The 17,616-nt window shown below is 36.8% G+C and overlaps 1 protein-coding gene across 2 annotated transcripts in view; it reads left to right on the top strand.

Moving 5' to 3' along the window:
• The first annotated feature begins 5,680 nt into the window (after positions 1 to 5,680).
• The window catches only part of DYRK1A (dual specificity tyrosine phosphorylation regulated kinase 1A), a 94,162-nt gene continuing 82,226 nt past the window's right edge, over positions 5,681 to 17,616 (top strand). The window contains exon 1 of one of the 2 annotated variants that reach the window (XM_008701899.2): positions 5,681 to 5,902. In XM_008701899.2, the coding sequence (XP_008700121.1) occupies positions 5,893 to 5,902 (10 nt within the window). In that variant the 5' untranslated portion in view covers positions 5,681 to 5,892. The remainder of the gene's footprint in view (positions 5,903 to 17,616) is intronic. The other variant, XM_008701900.2, reaches the window with a different exon arrangement.

Below are 17,616 nucleotides of genomic sequence, written 5' to 3'. Positions count from 1 at the left end.
AGCCAGGGATATCACCACACATTAGATCTTGCTCTAGTGTGACTCTCAGAATACCTAGAAGTCATTTAATTCCTTTTTAATTCCTTTTATAAGTTAGGATCTATTGAATAATAGGAAGTTTGAGTACATTATATGTAGGTGATGTAAAATGTATCATAAGCAAGCACATCAGCAGAGATTCAAAAAGTCTTGGTGTTCATATTACTTTGCTTTTAATTCCTGTTAGCAAATGGATAAAAACTTGGCTCCAAGGGTCAAAATTTATGGTAGTGAAAAATTGGAAACAACTCAAATATCCCCTAATAGGTATTTGTTTCAAGTAAACTTAGGTCTGTGTAGTGGGATACTACTATACAACCATGAAAGATGCTGCGAATCTAAAGTGTGATATAAAGATGTGAAATAAACAACAATAGGAGCAGAGATGCCTTAGGGTATTGGAGTTTTGTGTGACTTTTGGCTCTTTAATCCTCCTGTTCAGTTTCTTCTTCTTCCCTTTTTTTTTTTTTTTTTAAGATTTTATTTATTTATTTATTTGACAGAGATAGAGACAGCCAGCAAGAGAGGGAACACAGCAGGGGGAGTGGGAGAGGAAGAAGCAGGCTCACAGCGGAGGAGCCTGATGTGGGGCTCGATCCCATAATGCCGGGATCACGCCCTGAGCTGAAGGCAGACGCTTAGCCGCTGTGCCACCCAGGCGCCCCATTCTTCTTCCCTTTTTTAAAAATGAGGAGCGTGTAATGTGTTATAATCAGAATGCAGTCTATTTCAGATAAATGATGGGTGAAGAACTTGAGTTTTTTACTTTTAAATGGAGAGAAGACTGTTGTTGAGTTCCAGCTTCAGAACAGCCTAATGGCGCATGATTGAGCTGAAATGGTGACAGCATGTGTTTTGAGGCCTGCAGTTCGGGGGTGAGTGGCTTGTATGTAGATTTGAGCAGGGTGTGCTGATGGGACAGGGAGAGCGTTGGTTGAGGCAGGCACACTAGAGATGGAGCAACAAGGCCAGTTGCGAAGACCTTTCTAAGGTGAATCCAACACAAGAATTTGCCGGATGGATGTGGTGTAATCACTGGGAAAGAGGTCCTGGGTGATGGTGACACCTGTCACCCAAGAGTAGGAATACAGGAAGGAGAAACGGATTTTTTTTCCTGTCCTGCCTCGTCTTTCCTCCCTCATTTGGGGGGCACGGGAGAAGGGTGAGGAGATAGTAAATAAAGGCATTAGTTATGGAGTTATTTTGGTTGTATTTGAATTTTTTTCTCTTCACCATTAGTCATTTGCGACTTCGGGCAACTTCTTCTCTGGGCTTTAGTTTCCTCACCTGTAAAATGGGGATAATAGTACTAATTACCTTATATAATTATTTCTGGGAATTAAGCGAACAAAAGGAAAATATGTATCCGTTAAAGATAAGCCATCACTTCAGTAATAACTATTATATTCTGTGATCCAGTTTTCTCTGCTGGACTAACTGGAGGAGAGTTTCTTTACCATTATCCTAAACTGAAATGCTTTTTACAAATTAATTTACTACTTATGAACTTTACTTCTTGTTTGGGATGGTTGAGGTGGAAGATTGAGTATGGGGTCTTAAAATCAGACCTAGACACACCTAGATTCTTGAGTCTTTGAAATTTTCCCATGACCGTTTCAGTGCTTATTCATGAACGTTGGTGTGATGGAAAATATGAACTTTGGTGTGGGACCAGAGTTCACAAGCTGTGACCTTAGGCCAGGCCGGTTCATCTCTCTGAATTTGCTCTCCTCATTGATGAAATGGAAATCACACTGCCTACTTTTAGGGTCGTTATGAGATTAAATGTGTCAACTTCTACAAAGTGTCTCAGTAGAGTAGTTGCTGCATAGTAAGTGTTTAGCAAATGCTCTTTTCCCTGCAGTTTTACTCAGAATTTTCTTGGATATCCCATTCTGAAGTCTTGTGCTTTTTAAATTTTTTTTCCTTTTTAATTTTTTTATGACTAGGACTATTTCTAGGGGTTTTGGAGGGAGTCATAAATCATCTTGGTTTTAAGAATTTCACTTGAAATCCATGGTCAGTGAAAATGCATTTTCTCTGTATGCCACTTGATCATCTTATTGAAATTAGAGTTAATAGATTTTTTTTTTCTTGTGTTAGGTGTAAGACTGTGATTTTTTTCTATTTTCTTTTTGCTTTGACTTCTTTGGCTATTGTGATTCTAGAAAACCTGTTTCTAAAATTGTTACATGGAAAAAGAAGACACTTCCGTTGCTTCCTTAATGTTAGTGTAAATGAGTAGAAGTTTATAAGGAAAGCCTGTCACAGTGTAATTTTTAGGTAATCATGCAGTTTTAATGCATGGAATCAAATTGTAGGTCTATCAGCTTAGTTTTCCCAGATTTCATTTTTGTAGCTTATTCTTTTTTGGGAGTGGGTAGCTTATTCTTAAATTGGCATCTTCTAAACTATCTGAATTGTCCTTTTAAATACTATTGTGCATTATATTTTGTTTTTTTTCCATGTGGATTAAATTTTTTAATCTTGAAATGTATATACAAGACTATACAAACCTGTAAAATTAAAAGATAATTAAAAAACAGCTGTGTGCTTTCACCCAACTTAACAGTCCCTATCAGTACTTCTGAAGCCTGTGTCATACTGATTATTTTCACCTGCTGCTTGTTATACTTAACCTATTAATTTAGTTATTTTGAAACTACATATAATTTGTAGTTTATGTCATTATAAAACATTGTGACGTGAGAGAGAAAACGTCATAGCGACCATTTAGTTAATCTGGATTTGCCGTATCATGCTAATGCATTCATTTCAGTCACAGTTTCGCCAATCTTGATCTTTGAGGATTAGCATTAATTTTATAAATCTCAGTTAGTCACTGCTCTAAATTAGGTGTCTCAGTGTTCTCCCTCTCTCTCCTTCGCCTTCCACCTCCCTCTGTCAAGAGAGATAGGTGCAAGGAGACTCAGTCTGATACCTACCTGGGCATTCCACGTGATTAAACTCAGCCTGTTGAAATCCTCTCCCTGCTGATGTGCTGCAGATTACTACTATTATGCAGTGATTTTCAGACAACTAAAAAATGGTTTGTAGGTTTAGCTTCAAAAACCAGTTAAGCTCAGTTTCTACATTGTTCGTAGACTGTTATATTGCCTTTAGCAAAATGTGAACTAAAGCATACTGTGGAAGATTTTGAGGGTTATAGGAGGTTCCTGTGGTGACGATAGTCTGACGCTTTTCATTAGCATCTAATTTAGCTCCATAATTTGTGAATGACTCCACTTGTGAGGGGAAAGGTAAAAAAGTCACTGTAGGTTTTTCTCAGAAAAATTTAAAATATGGCTGGATTTTTAGGCTTCTTTAGAAAGAAAATTGTATTTATAGTTTACAAAGTATATTGGTGTTCGCTGGTACCTACTTACTGTCATAAAACGCTGACCTGATATAAACAGATTTTCTTTTTCTTTTCCTTTTCTTTTTTTTTTTTGAAAAGTGAGCAGCCGAAAGGGTATATGAAATTATCCCTGGATTTGAATTTAAAGCAGTCCAAGGTCAAGACTTAAGGAGTTTTAGCATTGCTCGGTAGATGATGGTTTAGTTGCTGCCTGTGTCAGCAGCAAGTTTTGTAACTTGTGTAGATGCTTTACCCTTTGCTAAAGGCCACTTTTCATATGAGTAGTGATTAATGGTTGACCTTCTAAAAGATGTCCATTTTAGGTTCAGTCTTGATGCATGCTTCTTCTGGTCCTCACATGTGCTTGCTCTCCTTTGTGCCACTGGCCCGCCTGTATTCTTACCTTTAGATATTTTGTAAATGGGATAATCTGCTAATTTGTAACTGCTTTTAATGGAATGAAAAATGCTAATGGTTTATCTGATTCTGCTCTTTTCTTATGAAGTCCTTTGGTATCAACAGTATCTATCCTTTTGAAACCATCGAAGTTGGCAAAGTGTAGATAGCCTTGTAAGTAACATTTTATAGGTGAAGAATGGGATGTTGAGAACCTAAAAGATTAGCTAATACATAATTCAGAGCTAGAGATTTAGTTCACATTTCCTGTCCCCATGGTCCATGCTAGAATGGTAAAGACCATTTATAAGAGAAAAATGGTTAGAAAACTATGTCTTTGAAGAAAAAAATCCTTGCTCTTGAGGATTCAAATACTATTATTTTTTGGAGTAAAACTGTTTTGATGTAGTAATTTAATGTGCATCCATCCATCTATCCATATACCCCCCAAAATGGGTACCAGTTGGTCCCATGTCTAAGGTTTTACCACAGCATCTCAACTGGAAACGTGGTTCTTTAGGAATGGAATCTGGAATATAGGTAATGATTTTAGACTTAGGCAGTTCCTAAGTTACAGATAATTCATACATTTATAGCCCTGTCCCTGAGCTGCTCTTCCAGTTACTGCTATTTGGAGTACAAATGTCCAGCTTTTGAAGAACCTGGGAGTTCAAAAACAGAAGGAGAAATGAATGAAGAGCAGAAATGTTTGAGGGCAATAAATATACATTCGAATTATGACCGTTTGCCTAAAAATGTTTTTGTTCAAGCTACCTCGGTCATTTTAAACTTTATTTTGTAATGTGAGTAGAATTCTACCAATTAGGGTTTCATTTGGACTAACTAGGAGCATCCTCGTGGAAGATTGCAAATATGAATAAATTATTTCAGTCCAGTTGATTTCTTTCTATCACATACCTGAAACGAACCACACTGAGGTAATAGGAGTTTTAGATGGTAATTTAGGAACACAGGACTATTTAGGAGAAAGGATTAGGAGGCAGGATGATGGGGATCCCTACAGTGAAATTTAGGGAATTAGAGACATCAGGAGTTGAGAGAGTTCTAACAAAGGAAAACAACCTGTTTTAGACTTTGTTCAGATAGAGAGGATCTAGAATTGGTTACCTTTCTGTGTTCTCAGTGGTCCCCAGTGCCCACGATCAATAATATTTTTTGGTATCAGTAAGTTTCTTTTGGCTGGCTTGGGAACTTGGCCAACATAAGCAACATTGTTTCATTAGTAATATTTATGGGATTCCACAGTATCAATTTAAAAAGTAAATTTTTAAACTGAACTTACAAATAAGTTAGGTTGTAGCCTGTGCTTGTCCTCCTCTCTTCTATTATCATCCACTTTCAGTTGATAACAACAGTGAGATTGCTTTTGCTTTCCCGTCAGTCATATAAATTTTGCTGGTCATTTGTAAAATACCAATGGAAGCAGCAAGTAGGAAGTACAGTGAAAAACTTACAGTAAAGTAAGAGAAACCACTTGGAGAGCAAAAGAGGGCTTGTGGGCTTAGGGGAGCAGTTGTGAACAGTGTCTCAGAACTCAGTTTACAGATAACATTGGTAGATTGACATGTTACCTTCCCTGTAAGGCAACTTGCATTACCTCTGCTGACCTCTGATAGTAAGCCACGATGAAAAGTGAATTCCTATTGATACTGATTTGTGAATTGATGGGTATTACAAAATGTAATTTTTTTCCCAGATAAATTGTATAGAGTAGTGGAATATTAACTGTTTATTTCATACCTAGAAATGCCTGAAGTTTCATTAGTAGTAGGCAGATTGTGAAACTTTTTCTCCCTGACAGTTGAGTACTTTGCATTTTATATATATAATTGATTTTCATTAATGAAAATTATTTTCAAGTAAGTGTAAATAAATTTTAGTAAACGAAATTTGCAGTAATTTTATCTCTGTTTTGGGGATTGTAGTTACGTTAGATGTTCCTCAATAGGGGTAATTGTCTTGCATCCTTATCTCTTATCATAATCTGTTTTTCTTCACACAGTGTTATAGTTTTGCTGCTGGACTCTTCCCTCCCTCCCCCCACCCCATCAGGATGATATGAGACTTGAAAGAAGACGATGCATACAGGTGACTCAAGTTTTGAAATACAGTAAAGCTGTGGCTGTCTGAGCGAATGCGGGAACTGGTGCTGTATTTTGAATGGGGGAGCTTTCTGATAAACAGCATTAGTGGGGGGAATGATATTTAGATCAATAAATACAAAGTTAGTTGGAATTGGGATATTTAATAAATGACTTTGGGAATCCGTTTGATAATTACTGACTTACAGTGTGGTATTAATACACGTACAGCATAGTGATTGCTAGTCTTGACCTTTTTGAAAGTGGTTGGTTGGCTAATACTTTGGTGAGAATTGAAGCGTTTCTGTTAAAAATAAATAAAAATATTCACTAATATTCACCTTTATGGTTGAATGCATATGTCCTTCGGATCCCCATTAAAATAGAGCAAATGTTCTAAGGCATATGGAGTAGGTGTTAGTAGTATATCTAAAATAAGACTCTGACAATTCAGTAAAGGATATTACACCCGTATGTATGATTCCTTGGAAAAATACGGTCTGGGATTTTGTTTGTTCTTCCCTGGTTCCCTCCTTCATCCTTTCCTCCATCCTTCTCTCTTTTTCTCTTCTATCTTCCCTTCCTCCCTTCCTTTCATCCTTCTGTTATTTGTATTTGTGCAGGAAAAACACTATAAAGGCATTTTTGAAAGAATTTTTTGGATTGCTTTATTATTAATTAAGGTGATCTTATTGATGGAAAATGGGAAATTGGAGGCCAGCACATCTATGGCTCTGTTCAGACTCTTGAAAATACAGTGTAGCTAATGGATAAAGTGTTAACTTAAACTTGCATGTTCTTTAAATCAGGCTGATGGTGAGGTGTTTTGTTGAACCAAGGGGCTTGTACCTACAGACTTTGTCAGGATAGTCTACATTTATAAACTTTGAAAATATGGTCTTTAACTGGAAAAGAAGTAACTACATAAACCTCACATAGATATTTAATTACATTATTGGTGTAGCTCTTAAAGTTTTTGTGACTAGTTTTTGTTTTTGGTGATCTTTGTTTTCTAAAGGAAAAAATTACCTTTTTGACTTTAGAGTGGGGTTTAAAAAAATGTTTGTACTATTTTGAATGAAGAAATATGTTCAAATATATTTTTACAATAAATTAGAGGTCAAGTAATACTTCACATTCACGAGGGATTCAAAGAATCTGATGGTAATTCTTTTTTAAGTAAAAGGTGATTGAGTAATCCTCTCTGTGATCCGTCTCTCAGACGGGCACGTGTATGTGTCTGCCTGTACAAATTAGAGGTGCGCCATGTACGCATTCTGGCTCAGTGGCTGAGAAGGTCAACGTGATACTGAGGCTGAATATCACCATCTTAGAGAAGTAAATAGGAATATTTACAGAGAAGTATTTGAGAATTTTATGAAAATTTTGTTGTCAGATTTTATAAGTTTGACCTTTTGGTGCAGGAACAGTTTCTCAGCACTGTCAGCTCCCGGATTGCTCGTTGGGCACTATACTGCACATTGGCTATACCAAGTAGATGCTCACTGTCAACTGAGGTCAGTAGAGGAACAAAGTATTTTTGGGGTATCTAGATTTATCCGTGAATATTAATGATTTTGGAGATTTTCCCTAATGAAAGTTTGAGGTGGCAAAGTTGCTATTTTATTTCTACTTTAATCTTTACACGATATGAGGTGTTCCCAAATAGCTCCTTTTCTTGAAAGGCTTATGGATGAAATGCAATATCTGAAGAGTGAATACCATTTATAAAAGTTACCTAGTTAGTTTTATGAATGCTAGAAGACAAAAAAAAAATCCTACAAAGATTAGATTTGTGATACAATCCAGTCTCTCTCATTTGGCCTTGTATTCATTAAAAACTGTCAACATTTATTGGCTTATAAAAGAAAGAAACTCAAGAAGGAAGATCTAGCTTGCTCTAATATATGTATTAGCTCTTGGTATTTCCCTTTTAACAATTTGCGAGTTAATAATTGTTTTTGAACATAAAATTAGCAGCTGTCCTAATCATCATTAATTAATGCAGCAGTTTGCTCTTGTATTACTGTGCACACATTTATTATACTTCATCTGATAGAACTTAAACACATAAAAGCTCATAAGGAGTTTTTCAGTGACAGTTATTTCTAGAATGCTTATGCATACTTGAAAGTGAATATTCTGTTTTCCCAAGGCTTTCATGGTACTGTATGTTGGTTAGATGTGATGATACCCTCCTCTCTCATAGTATTTCATTGATTAAGCATGGGTACAGGGATGCCAGAAAGGATGTTGATGTAGGTGTTGACTGATGATTGGTCTTTCAAAAGCAAAAGCTTTAGTAATAGATTTTTACTGAACACCAAGCCAAAGTCCAACTTTGATGCATCTCTAATACTTCTGTATATAGGCATTCTTGTACTTGTTTAATTTGAGGGTCTTTTTGCATATTTAAAAATAAGAATATAAATAAGGTAAAATTGGATTATTTTTAAATTTTTGGATGAAAAGTTATTTGTGACCAAACATTTATTTGGTTAACATTTGCTTTGTACCAGGTACTGTAATAGTCTGTAAAAGGTGCTCTGCTCACAGTGATCCCTGTGCTTAGGAATCCAGGAGCACAGTTCAGTTGGAGGACGGGGCAGATATGTAAGAAATGATGTAGTGGATATTTATGATAAGTTTTTAAGACTTACGTTTTGAATTTAAGGCTTCTAGAGTAAAAACAGAAAATACTCTTTGGTAAATAGCATTCACAGTACTGGCCTCACCTGACATCCACATGCCGATGTTATCAGAATCTACATTTGTGTCCCCACTCCTTTCTCCTGAGGTCCAGACTCATGCGGTTACCTCCTAGATGTCTCTTCTGCACACACCCCTTCACTCCTGTTCATTCCCCTTAGAGATGAGTGACATTCTACCTAAGCCTACCGTTATCCTGGGAACCTAGGAGCATTCTTTACCCTTTTGAATTAAGAGGTAACCAGATTTCATTTATTTAAAGGAGGTAGAATCATTTACTTCTGAGATTGCATTTGCAAGATGCAGTGCCTCAGAGATTACTGTGTACATTAACATAAAAGCTCTTGCATTTTTTTCAATTTATTTGATAAAAGGAACTCCCCACCCTCTTATTGGTTATTTATGCTCATTAGCATCCAATGGAACATAATTTCTGAAAAGCTGTTGGGTATAGCAGTTGATGCCACTCTTCATTTTGATGACATGGGCTGCTTTAACAATTAAAATGGTCTTTGAACTACAGTGATAGGCTAGTCACTTTAAAACTTGAAATAGCTCTAGAACATACAGAACTACAACTCTTTTAGGAGGAATGCCTTGGAAATTTATCTTAAATTGTGCCAGTTTGTTCATGGGGTCGTTGTCATATTTGTTTAAACGTATGAATTTAAGTGCTTAAAACTAATATGGTGGAATTTTAATTTTTTGATTCTCTATTTTAAAAATGTGAGTTTTGTAGGGCAAGGTTTGCATACTTCAGCTATCATAGGAGTATGGCATATTATAACAGAACAATTAGAAGCCAGATCTGTAAATTTAAAAAAAGAGCTTTTAAATCTCGCTTAGATGCAGGGTGCGTTGGGTTTATACATTTAAATATTTGGCACGTATTGCCAGTTGCCTCCTTTTGGAATTGTTCTTCACACAGTCCTGTGCATCTGGTCTTTATGTGTTTTCCCTTCTGTAGCTCCTACTCATTTTTTAACCCTGGGCTATCAGATTCCATTCCTAATAATTCAATAGATTTATTGTTTTTGGTGAATGATAAACCGAGTGGATTTATTTTTGCTCTCAGGTTTTTACTTTTTCTCCCTGTTTATTAAGTAATACACAATCACTGAAAAAAATTTGGAAATTTATAAGACTTATCTAACTTATAGATATATACCCCAAATTCTATGTACTTCACTTTGGCACATTCCCTTTCAGTTTTTGGTTTTCTGTGCCATTTTTGACATTCAGGATGGTATGCTTGGGTTAGAATGTATTTTATATTATTTATATCTTCCCTTTTTTGGCTTAGCATTGTATCATAAGTATTTTCCTATGTCATCAAAAACTTGACTAACTGTAGTGATGTGCTGTCATTTTAAACTTGAACCAGTCTAGAGCATTCAGAACTATAACTGTCTTTTGAGGGTGTTTTAGAAATTCATTTTAAAGTGTGCTGATTTGAGACCGTGTCGTTATATGATCATTTCCTAGTTAAGTTTGATATCTCTTATTAGACATTGTTATTTTTTAAATTTTTCCTTTCCATTTCTTAAAAGCACTAACATCTGTACCTTAATGTTTGGTTGTATGTTAAATTACTTTCTTATAATTGATTCCTAGGAGTGTAAGTATTGGGTTACAGAGTTTGGAAGATTTTAAGGCCCTTGGTACAACTTTTCAGAAAGCTTTTTGTTAATATGTACCAGTTTACACTTACTAGCATTACATGAATGTGTGTCTTTTAATATATCTTTGTGAGCATTGAGTATTATAGTTAAAAATAACTTTCTAATTCAGCTGGCAAAAAGAAGAATCTCCTATTTTAGGAAGTACAAAAGTAATAGTGTATACTCAGTGGAGGAAAGAGTTCCAAGTGCTTCCAAAAAGTATAATAAAGTAAGTGGTGCCTGGCTGGCACACTCAGAAGAGCATGGGACTCTTGATCTCGGGGTGGTGAGTTCAAGCCCCCAAGTGTAGAGATTACTTAAATAAATAAAACTTAAACAAAGAAAAAAGAAATGCATAAAGTAAGCAACAAACCTAATAGTTTGGTAGATATTGTCCCTCCAGGATTATTTCTTTCTAGCAAATCATGTCTAGTTAATGCCTGTATAGCATTTGCACACATTTGCTTACCAGTTTTTTGTCCCACCTGGTCTGACAGTTCCTCAAGATCAGAGGGCTGTGGCTTATCTTTCTTGTGTGCCCTGTGTCTGTGTAGCAGGGTTCCTGGGACGTAAAGGTGGCTCATTGAATCCTTGCAGAAAGAATAATTTTTGCCATCCTGATCCCTAAAAATATCTTACTGTGAATGTCTGCTCTAATAAATTTCTTAAAATGGTTTTAAGACTTCCACATTATTTTCTCCTTCATTTTCCTTTTATATTTCATATTTTTATTATTTCAGCTTCTAATTTCTAAGTGGAAGCAATTAATGATTACATCCTGTATATATCACATAGGAGAACATATGATATATATGGAAATGATGGGAAACCCAAGGTTAGCCACATTGCAAAGTTGTATTTCTTAGTCCTTAGTGCCTTTATTCTAAAGTGAAAGCAAATAAATTCATATTTGTTAATTTTAGATTTTAGGGATACTTACTAAAGGTACCTCCAAAAGAATGTTTGAGCTCTGAGAAGATGAAAGCAGGACACAGTTTTTTGAATCTCTACAGTTTTCTCTAAAAACAGAGTAGCTAGAACAGCAAAACCAAAAACTCATGTTCAGCTACCTTACAAGATTAGGCAAACGGTATCCCCACAAACCCTAATATAAGCGGGTGGGAACAAATCTCCAATAACTACAAGACCTGCATGATGTCATCATTTGTACAGAAGGATGCAGAAGGAAGCAGCAGGCTATCTGAAAGGTCTGAGAACAGGAGAACCTCAAGATAGCCAACAAAAACTCCCTGAAAAGTGTGTCAAGCAAGTTTGAGAACAGCAGCAGAGACTAAGATGTTTCTCAATTCCCAGGATACAAAGGGTGCACAGGAGTTCTTTGGGGTCAGAGCCATCTGGTCCCTATGAACTTTCAAAGCCAGCTAAAGCTCCCTTGGCCAAAGCCCCACACTTAAGGAGACACTGCTGGGAATAGAATCCACATTAAGCGGGATGGAGGCAGTGGAGGCAAAGGGAAAAAGGTCAGATGAAGTGGGAGAAGGTGAGCTCACAGGAGATCTCATTTATGAGGCTGTATTTCAGTACCCTTCATAAAAATAGAAAAGGCCTGTTACTAATGACAGAAAAGCTAGCTCTTCCAGTTTTCTAAAAGTTTTTTATTTTTTATGAAAATGAGCAACAGACAAGGATGATAGTCAAATTTCCCACAGAGGGTTTTTTTGTTTTGTTTTTTTGAGAGAGAGAGAGTGAGTGCGTGAGAGAGCACAAGCAAGGGGAGCTACAGAGGGAGACGGAGAAGCATGCTTCCTGCTAAGCAGGGAGCCTGACATGGGGCTCCATCTCAGAACCCTGCGATCATGACCTGAGCCAAAGGCAGATGCTTAACCAACCGAGCCACCCAGGTGCCCCTCCCACAAAGTTTTTGTAAGAAGAAAGGAATAAAGAGCGGAAAGATAGTGAAAGTGTGCCAGAAAGAAATGTCCATGAAACTAGTGAAAACTATAACCTAATGTTTCATATCAAACCCAAGCAAATTTAGAAAGTGATATAAATACGAGGGTCGCCTGGGTAGCGCAGTTGTTAAGTGTCTGCCTTTGGCTCAGGGTGTGATCCCGGCGATCTGGGATCGAGCCCCACATCAGGCTCTTCCGCTGGGAGCCTGCTTCCTCCTCTCCCACTCCCCCTGCTTGTGTTCCCTCTCTCTCTGGCTGTCTCTCTGTCAAATAAATAAATAAAATCTTAAAAAAAAAAAAAAAAGAAAGTGATACAAATACGAAAGAGCAACATAAATCTGAATAGGGAAGTCTTAGAAATGTGGTGATAACTGAGGAAAGAGAAATTTTTTAAAAAGTCACTAATAAAATGAAACTAATAAAATCTAGAAGGAACACGAGAGTGAAAAAGCACAATAGAGAATCTTAGAGAAACTGAAGAGAAATAGGAAAAAAAATTTAAAAGGAATTGAAGAAAAATAAAGAACCATCTAGAAAAAGATGACAGTTATTAAAGACAGTAAAGTTTCAACTATGGAGTAATAAGAGATCCTGAGGAAGAACCAAAGCAGTGAAAAATAAGTACTAATAATTATAATTGAAGTAAATTTCCTGAAATGAAAAAAAGATCTGCCACCACTTTTGGAAAGGGCACGTTGTATACTTGTGTAAATAGATCCAGAAATGACCAATAGGCAGACATATTCTTTTTTTTTTTTTAAGATTTTATTTATTTATTTGACAGAGAGAGAGAGAGAGAGAGCCAGCGAGAGAGGGAACACAAGCAGGGGGAGTGGGAGAGGAAGAAGCAGGTTCCCATTGGAGAAGCCTGATGTGGGGCTCGATCCCAGAATGCTGGGATCACGCCCTGAACCAAAGGCAGATGCTTAACGACTGAGACACCCAGGCGCCCCAGCAGACGTATTCTTTAAAAATTACTGGACTTGAAAGAAAAGAAGAATCTTGGGGTATCTAGGCAAAGACCCAAGTCATTATTAGGGGGAAAGAATATTAGATTATCTGATTTTGATAGCAACACTTTATACCAGAAGCAATGGAGTAACACCTAGTATTCTCAAGGAAAACAAGAGAGAGCCTGGAGTTTTATATCCAGCTAAATTGACTAAAGTATAAAAACAGACAAACTGTTAGGAACACAGGTATGAAGTTGGGGAACTTTTGTTTCTTTGAACACTTCTTGAGGAATCTACTAGAGAGTAAGCTTTGGCAACCAGGAAGACTGCAGGGACGTGGATATAAGGGAAGTGTCACACAGATGCTGGTGGAACTTACACTGAGTGATGATATGTGCAGGTGTAATGTATAATGCCTGTACTCTCTGCAGTGGGGGTGCAGTACCAATAACCAGGAAAATAAAAGCAGAAGAAAGTTGCTGTTCGCTTCATAGTTATTAATGGGGAGTGAAAGGATATTAATTCAAATCAGATTCTTGGAGAAGAGGAAGGTAGAGGGGAAAAAGTTACTAATTAAATTTCTGTGATGTTTTTAAGTAGGGGAATCAGTAGGGCATACTTCTTCACTTTAAGACGTAATGAAAAGAAAGGAAAATAGAAGGGATTTGGGCGTATGATATAAATACATTAATACCGAACTAACCATCAGAACAAAGCACAAGCTCCAACTCTCAGTTTCTTCCTCTGGAGAATAAGAAGCATAATGATGGTAATAATACCTCATAATACATGGAGTGCAGGTTGCGTACATTGCACTTTTTATTATTAGTATTATCTCCCCATCCAATTATTACCATACTATCTATGCACATATGGGCTTGCATTTTCTTTTCCTTTCTTTTCCTCTCTTTTCTTTTTAAGATTTAGTTATTTATTTGACACAGAGCGAGAGAGCACAAGCAAGGGGAGCAGCAGAGGGAGAGGGAGAAGCAGGTGATGAGGAGCTCCATCCCAGGACTCTGGGATCATGACCTGAGCCGAAGGCAGATGCTTAACCAACTGAGCCACCCAGGCACCCCAGGGGCTTGCATTTTCTTAAATTTCTCCTGTATTTGAGAAATTGACATGTCTTCTCAAATTATGTGTTAATGTCTCAAATTTTATATTATGCTTGTATTATCAGAGTTACAGTCAATTCAAATTTATATCTCATTTACGTAATTTAAAATTTGTGTTGAAGGGCTGTTTTATTTATTAGGCATTAGGATTATGCAACTTTGTGGCCTACCATTTGGACTCAGAATTAGGCAGAGAGCATTTCCAGGAGCAGGTTAGTAGGGAAAAAATGTGATGGTTAAAGGTTTTTTTTTTTTTCTTCTGGGAACCAAGTTAGCTCAAAATAAACATTTTGGTTTTTCATAGTTATGAAATGATTATATGACATCCATTTTTATCTGAATATAGTAGAAAGATATCTTATTGTAGTTATGCAGATCTGTTGTTCAAAGATAACTGAAATACTTAAGCTCTTTTTTTCCCCATTAATATGAGACATGTTCATAATGTTTTTCTTTCTTTGAGAGTAGGGACTTTTCCAAACCCTCATCTTTTTTATAAGTTGTGTGTGCATGTGTGCTTGCATGCATACACAACTATTCTATGAAATATAATTTATGCACCATAAAATTTATGCATTTTATGAGTAAATTTTGAGTTTTTATGGAACTCACATAGTTGTGCAGTTATCACCACCACAATCAAGTTTACCTATTTTTACTTAGAAATAAATCAAGTTCAGATAGAACTTCTATAAAGAAGAAAGTGAAAATCACCAGTAATCCTTTCACATTCAGGTAATAATCATTGTAATTTTTGGTATATATATATATATTGTCTGTTACTTTATGTGCGTATGGCTCCTTCAGACCATTTTTAAGAAATAAAATTGGGGTCATATTTTACTTACTTTATATAGTTTTCAAAATTTAAACATTTCTCATCGTTAATATTCTTTTATAGTATTTTTAATGGCTAATTAGTATTCTACAAATCAGTTACTATTTAACCTACTCCCCATTGTTGCTAATTCATAAATAATGTTTAAGTGAACATTATTGTGTAGTCTTTGTGTTCCTCTTTGATTTATTGCCTTAGGTCAATTCCTCAAAGTTGCAGTTGTTGAATTAAAGGATATGTACGTTTTTACAGACTTTTGATACATATTTTCAAATATCTTTTTATTTTTTTTTTAAAGATTTTATTTATTTATTTCAGAGAGAGTGAGTCCAAGCATGAGCAGGGGGAGGGGCAGAGGTGGAAGCAGACTCCCCGCTGAGCAGAGAGCCTGACATGGGGCTTGATCCCAGGACCCCTGGATCATGACCTGAACTGAAGGCAGATACTTAATTGACTGAGCCACCCAGGCGCCCCTCAAATATCTTTTTAAAGTACAATTTATGCTTCTATCAGCTATACATCAGAATTTTCCCATACTCTAAAATCCTGGGTATTTAAAAAATGTTTGCCAGTTTGATAGATACAACAACTTAATATTTAATTTGTATTTGTTTGCATATTAGTGAGACTGAATATGTTCCATATTATTCATATGTTCTGTGCGTTTCCTTTTACTGTTCTTTGCTGGTATTTCTCTTAGTGTTGTTGTTTTTTTTAATTTGTAAGAGTTCCTTATTGAATCCTTACTATAATGCCAGGAACTGTTCTAAGCAATTTTTTTTTTTTTTTTAAAAGATTTTATTTATTTATGTGACAGAGAGACAGCCAGCGAGAGAGGGAACACAGCAGGGGGAGTGGGAGAGGAAGAAGCAGGCCCATAGCGGAAGAGCCTGATGTGGGACTCGATCCCGGATCACCAGGATCACGCCCTGAGCCGAAGGCAGACGCTTTAACGACTGCGCTACCCAGGCGCCCCTGTTCTAAGCAATTTTTTAAAAAGATTTTATTTATTTATTGGAGAGAGAGTGAGCGAGTGAGAGAACGAGCAGAGGGATAGGGAGAAGCAGACTCCCTGTTGAGCAGGGAGCCTGATGCATGGCTCAACCCAGGACTCTGGGATGGTGACCTGAGCCCAAGGCAGACACCTAACCGACTGAGCCACTGAGGGACTTGCAATTTACATTTTTTAACTCATTAACTCTTCATGGTAACTTTGAGATAGGCATGACGGTTAACCCAGCCAGAGATGAGGTCGCCTGCCCAGGTCACAAAGCTAGTATGGATGGAGGTAGGATGCAAACCAGGAGCCTGATTCCAGACTTCTTTTTCCTTTTTCTTTTTCTTTTTCTTTTTTTTAAGATTTTATTTATTTATTGGACAGAGAGAGACACAGCGAGAGAGGGAACACCAGCAGGGGGAGTGGGAGAGGGAGAAGCAGGCTTCCCGCTGAGCAGGGAGTCCAATGTGGGGCTTGATCCAAGGACCCTAGGATCATGACCTGAGCCGAAGGCAGACGCTTAATGACTGAGCCACCCAGGTGCCCCTGATTCCAGGCTCTTAACCAGTATATTCCTGCTTACTTACTGCTAGTAATACATTTTCCAGTTTGCGTTTTTAATTTTTAATTAAATTTAAAATTGTTTTTACAGTATCGTTTTATACAGGATTTTAAAGTTTCTGCATGGAGAAACTACATATTATTTATTAGTGTAACACCTGGGACATAATAGATTCTCAAATGTTTGTTGAAGAAATGAGAATAAAGCTATTAATAATCTGCTGGTGGTGACCTTTTATTTTCTGTATTTCCTCTTTTAAAAGGATTCCCAGGGGGGCGCCTGGGTGGCACAGCGGTTAAGCGTCTGCCTTCGGCTCAGGGCGTGATCCCGGCATTCTGGGATCGAGCCCCACATCGGGCTTCTCCACTGGGAGCCTGCTTCTTCCTCTCCCACTCCCCCTGCTTGTGTTCCCTCTCTCACTGGCTGTCTCTCTCTGTCAAATAAATAAATAAAATCTGAAAAAAAAAAATAAAAGGATTCCCAGGGGCTTCATAAATAATTTACTCTTTGGTTTTGATAAAATATGATAAGCTTATCTGTATTAGCTTTTTTGGAAAGTATGGGAGTAACTGCTGCTTTAAAAAGGAACATGTGTTCTTAAGCAAGTGTGAATTGTGAAAATGTATTATTGACAGTGATTTGAATTATGGGTTCAAGTGAAATAAAATACGTGTTTTGGTTCTAGGAATAATTTGATGGAGTTGGTTTTTGTAGTTTTAGAAAATGGGTAGATTTGGCCATTGTTTCAAAAGATTTTTGAATAATAAATTTTGATTTACTTTTAAGAAGTAAAATCCTTTAAAAGGAAAGCCCCAATTAAGAAAGCTGAAGTAAAAAGTTACTGCTGTTTTAGGTTTAGATAGTGTAGATCAGTTCCTCCAAAGGTATAATTGAAGATTTTACTTTTTTGTAACAGGTTTTTTTCTCCCTTTTCCTTTGGTGGTTGACATCAGGCTACTTTGTGGTCTTT

The sequence above is a fragment of the Ursus maritimus genome, unplaced genomic scaffold, assembly GCF_017311325.1.
Source record: "Ursus maritimus isolate PB19 unplaced genomic scaffold, ASM1731132v1 scaffold_4, whole genome shotgun sequence".
NCBI classification, from domain to species: Eukaryota; Metazoa; Chordata; class Mammalia; order Carnivora; family Ursidae; genus Ursus; species Ursus maritimus.
Note: the sequence above shows the minus strand (reverse complement) of the source record. Positions and strands in the feature narration are given on the sequence as shown.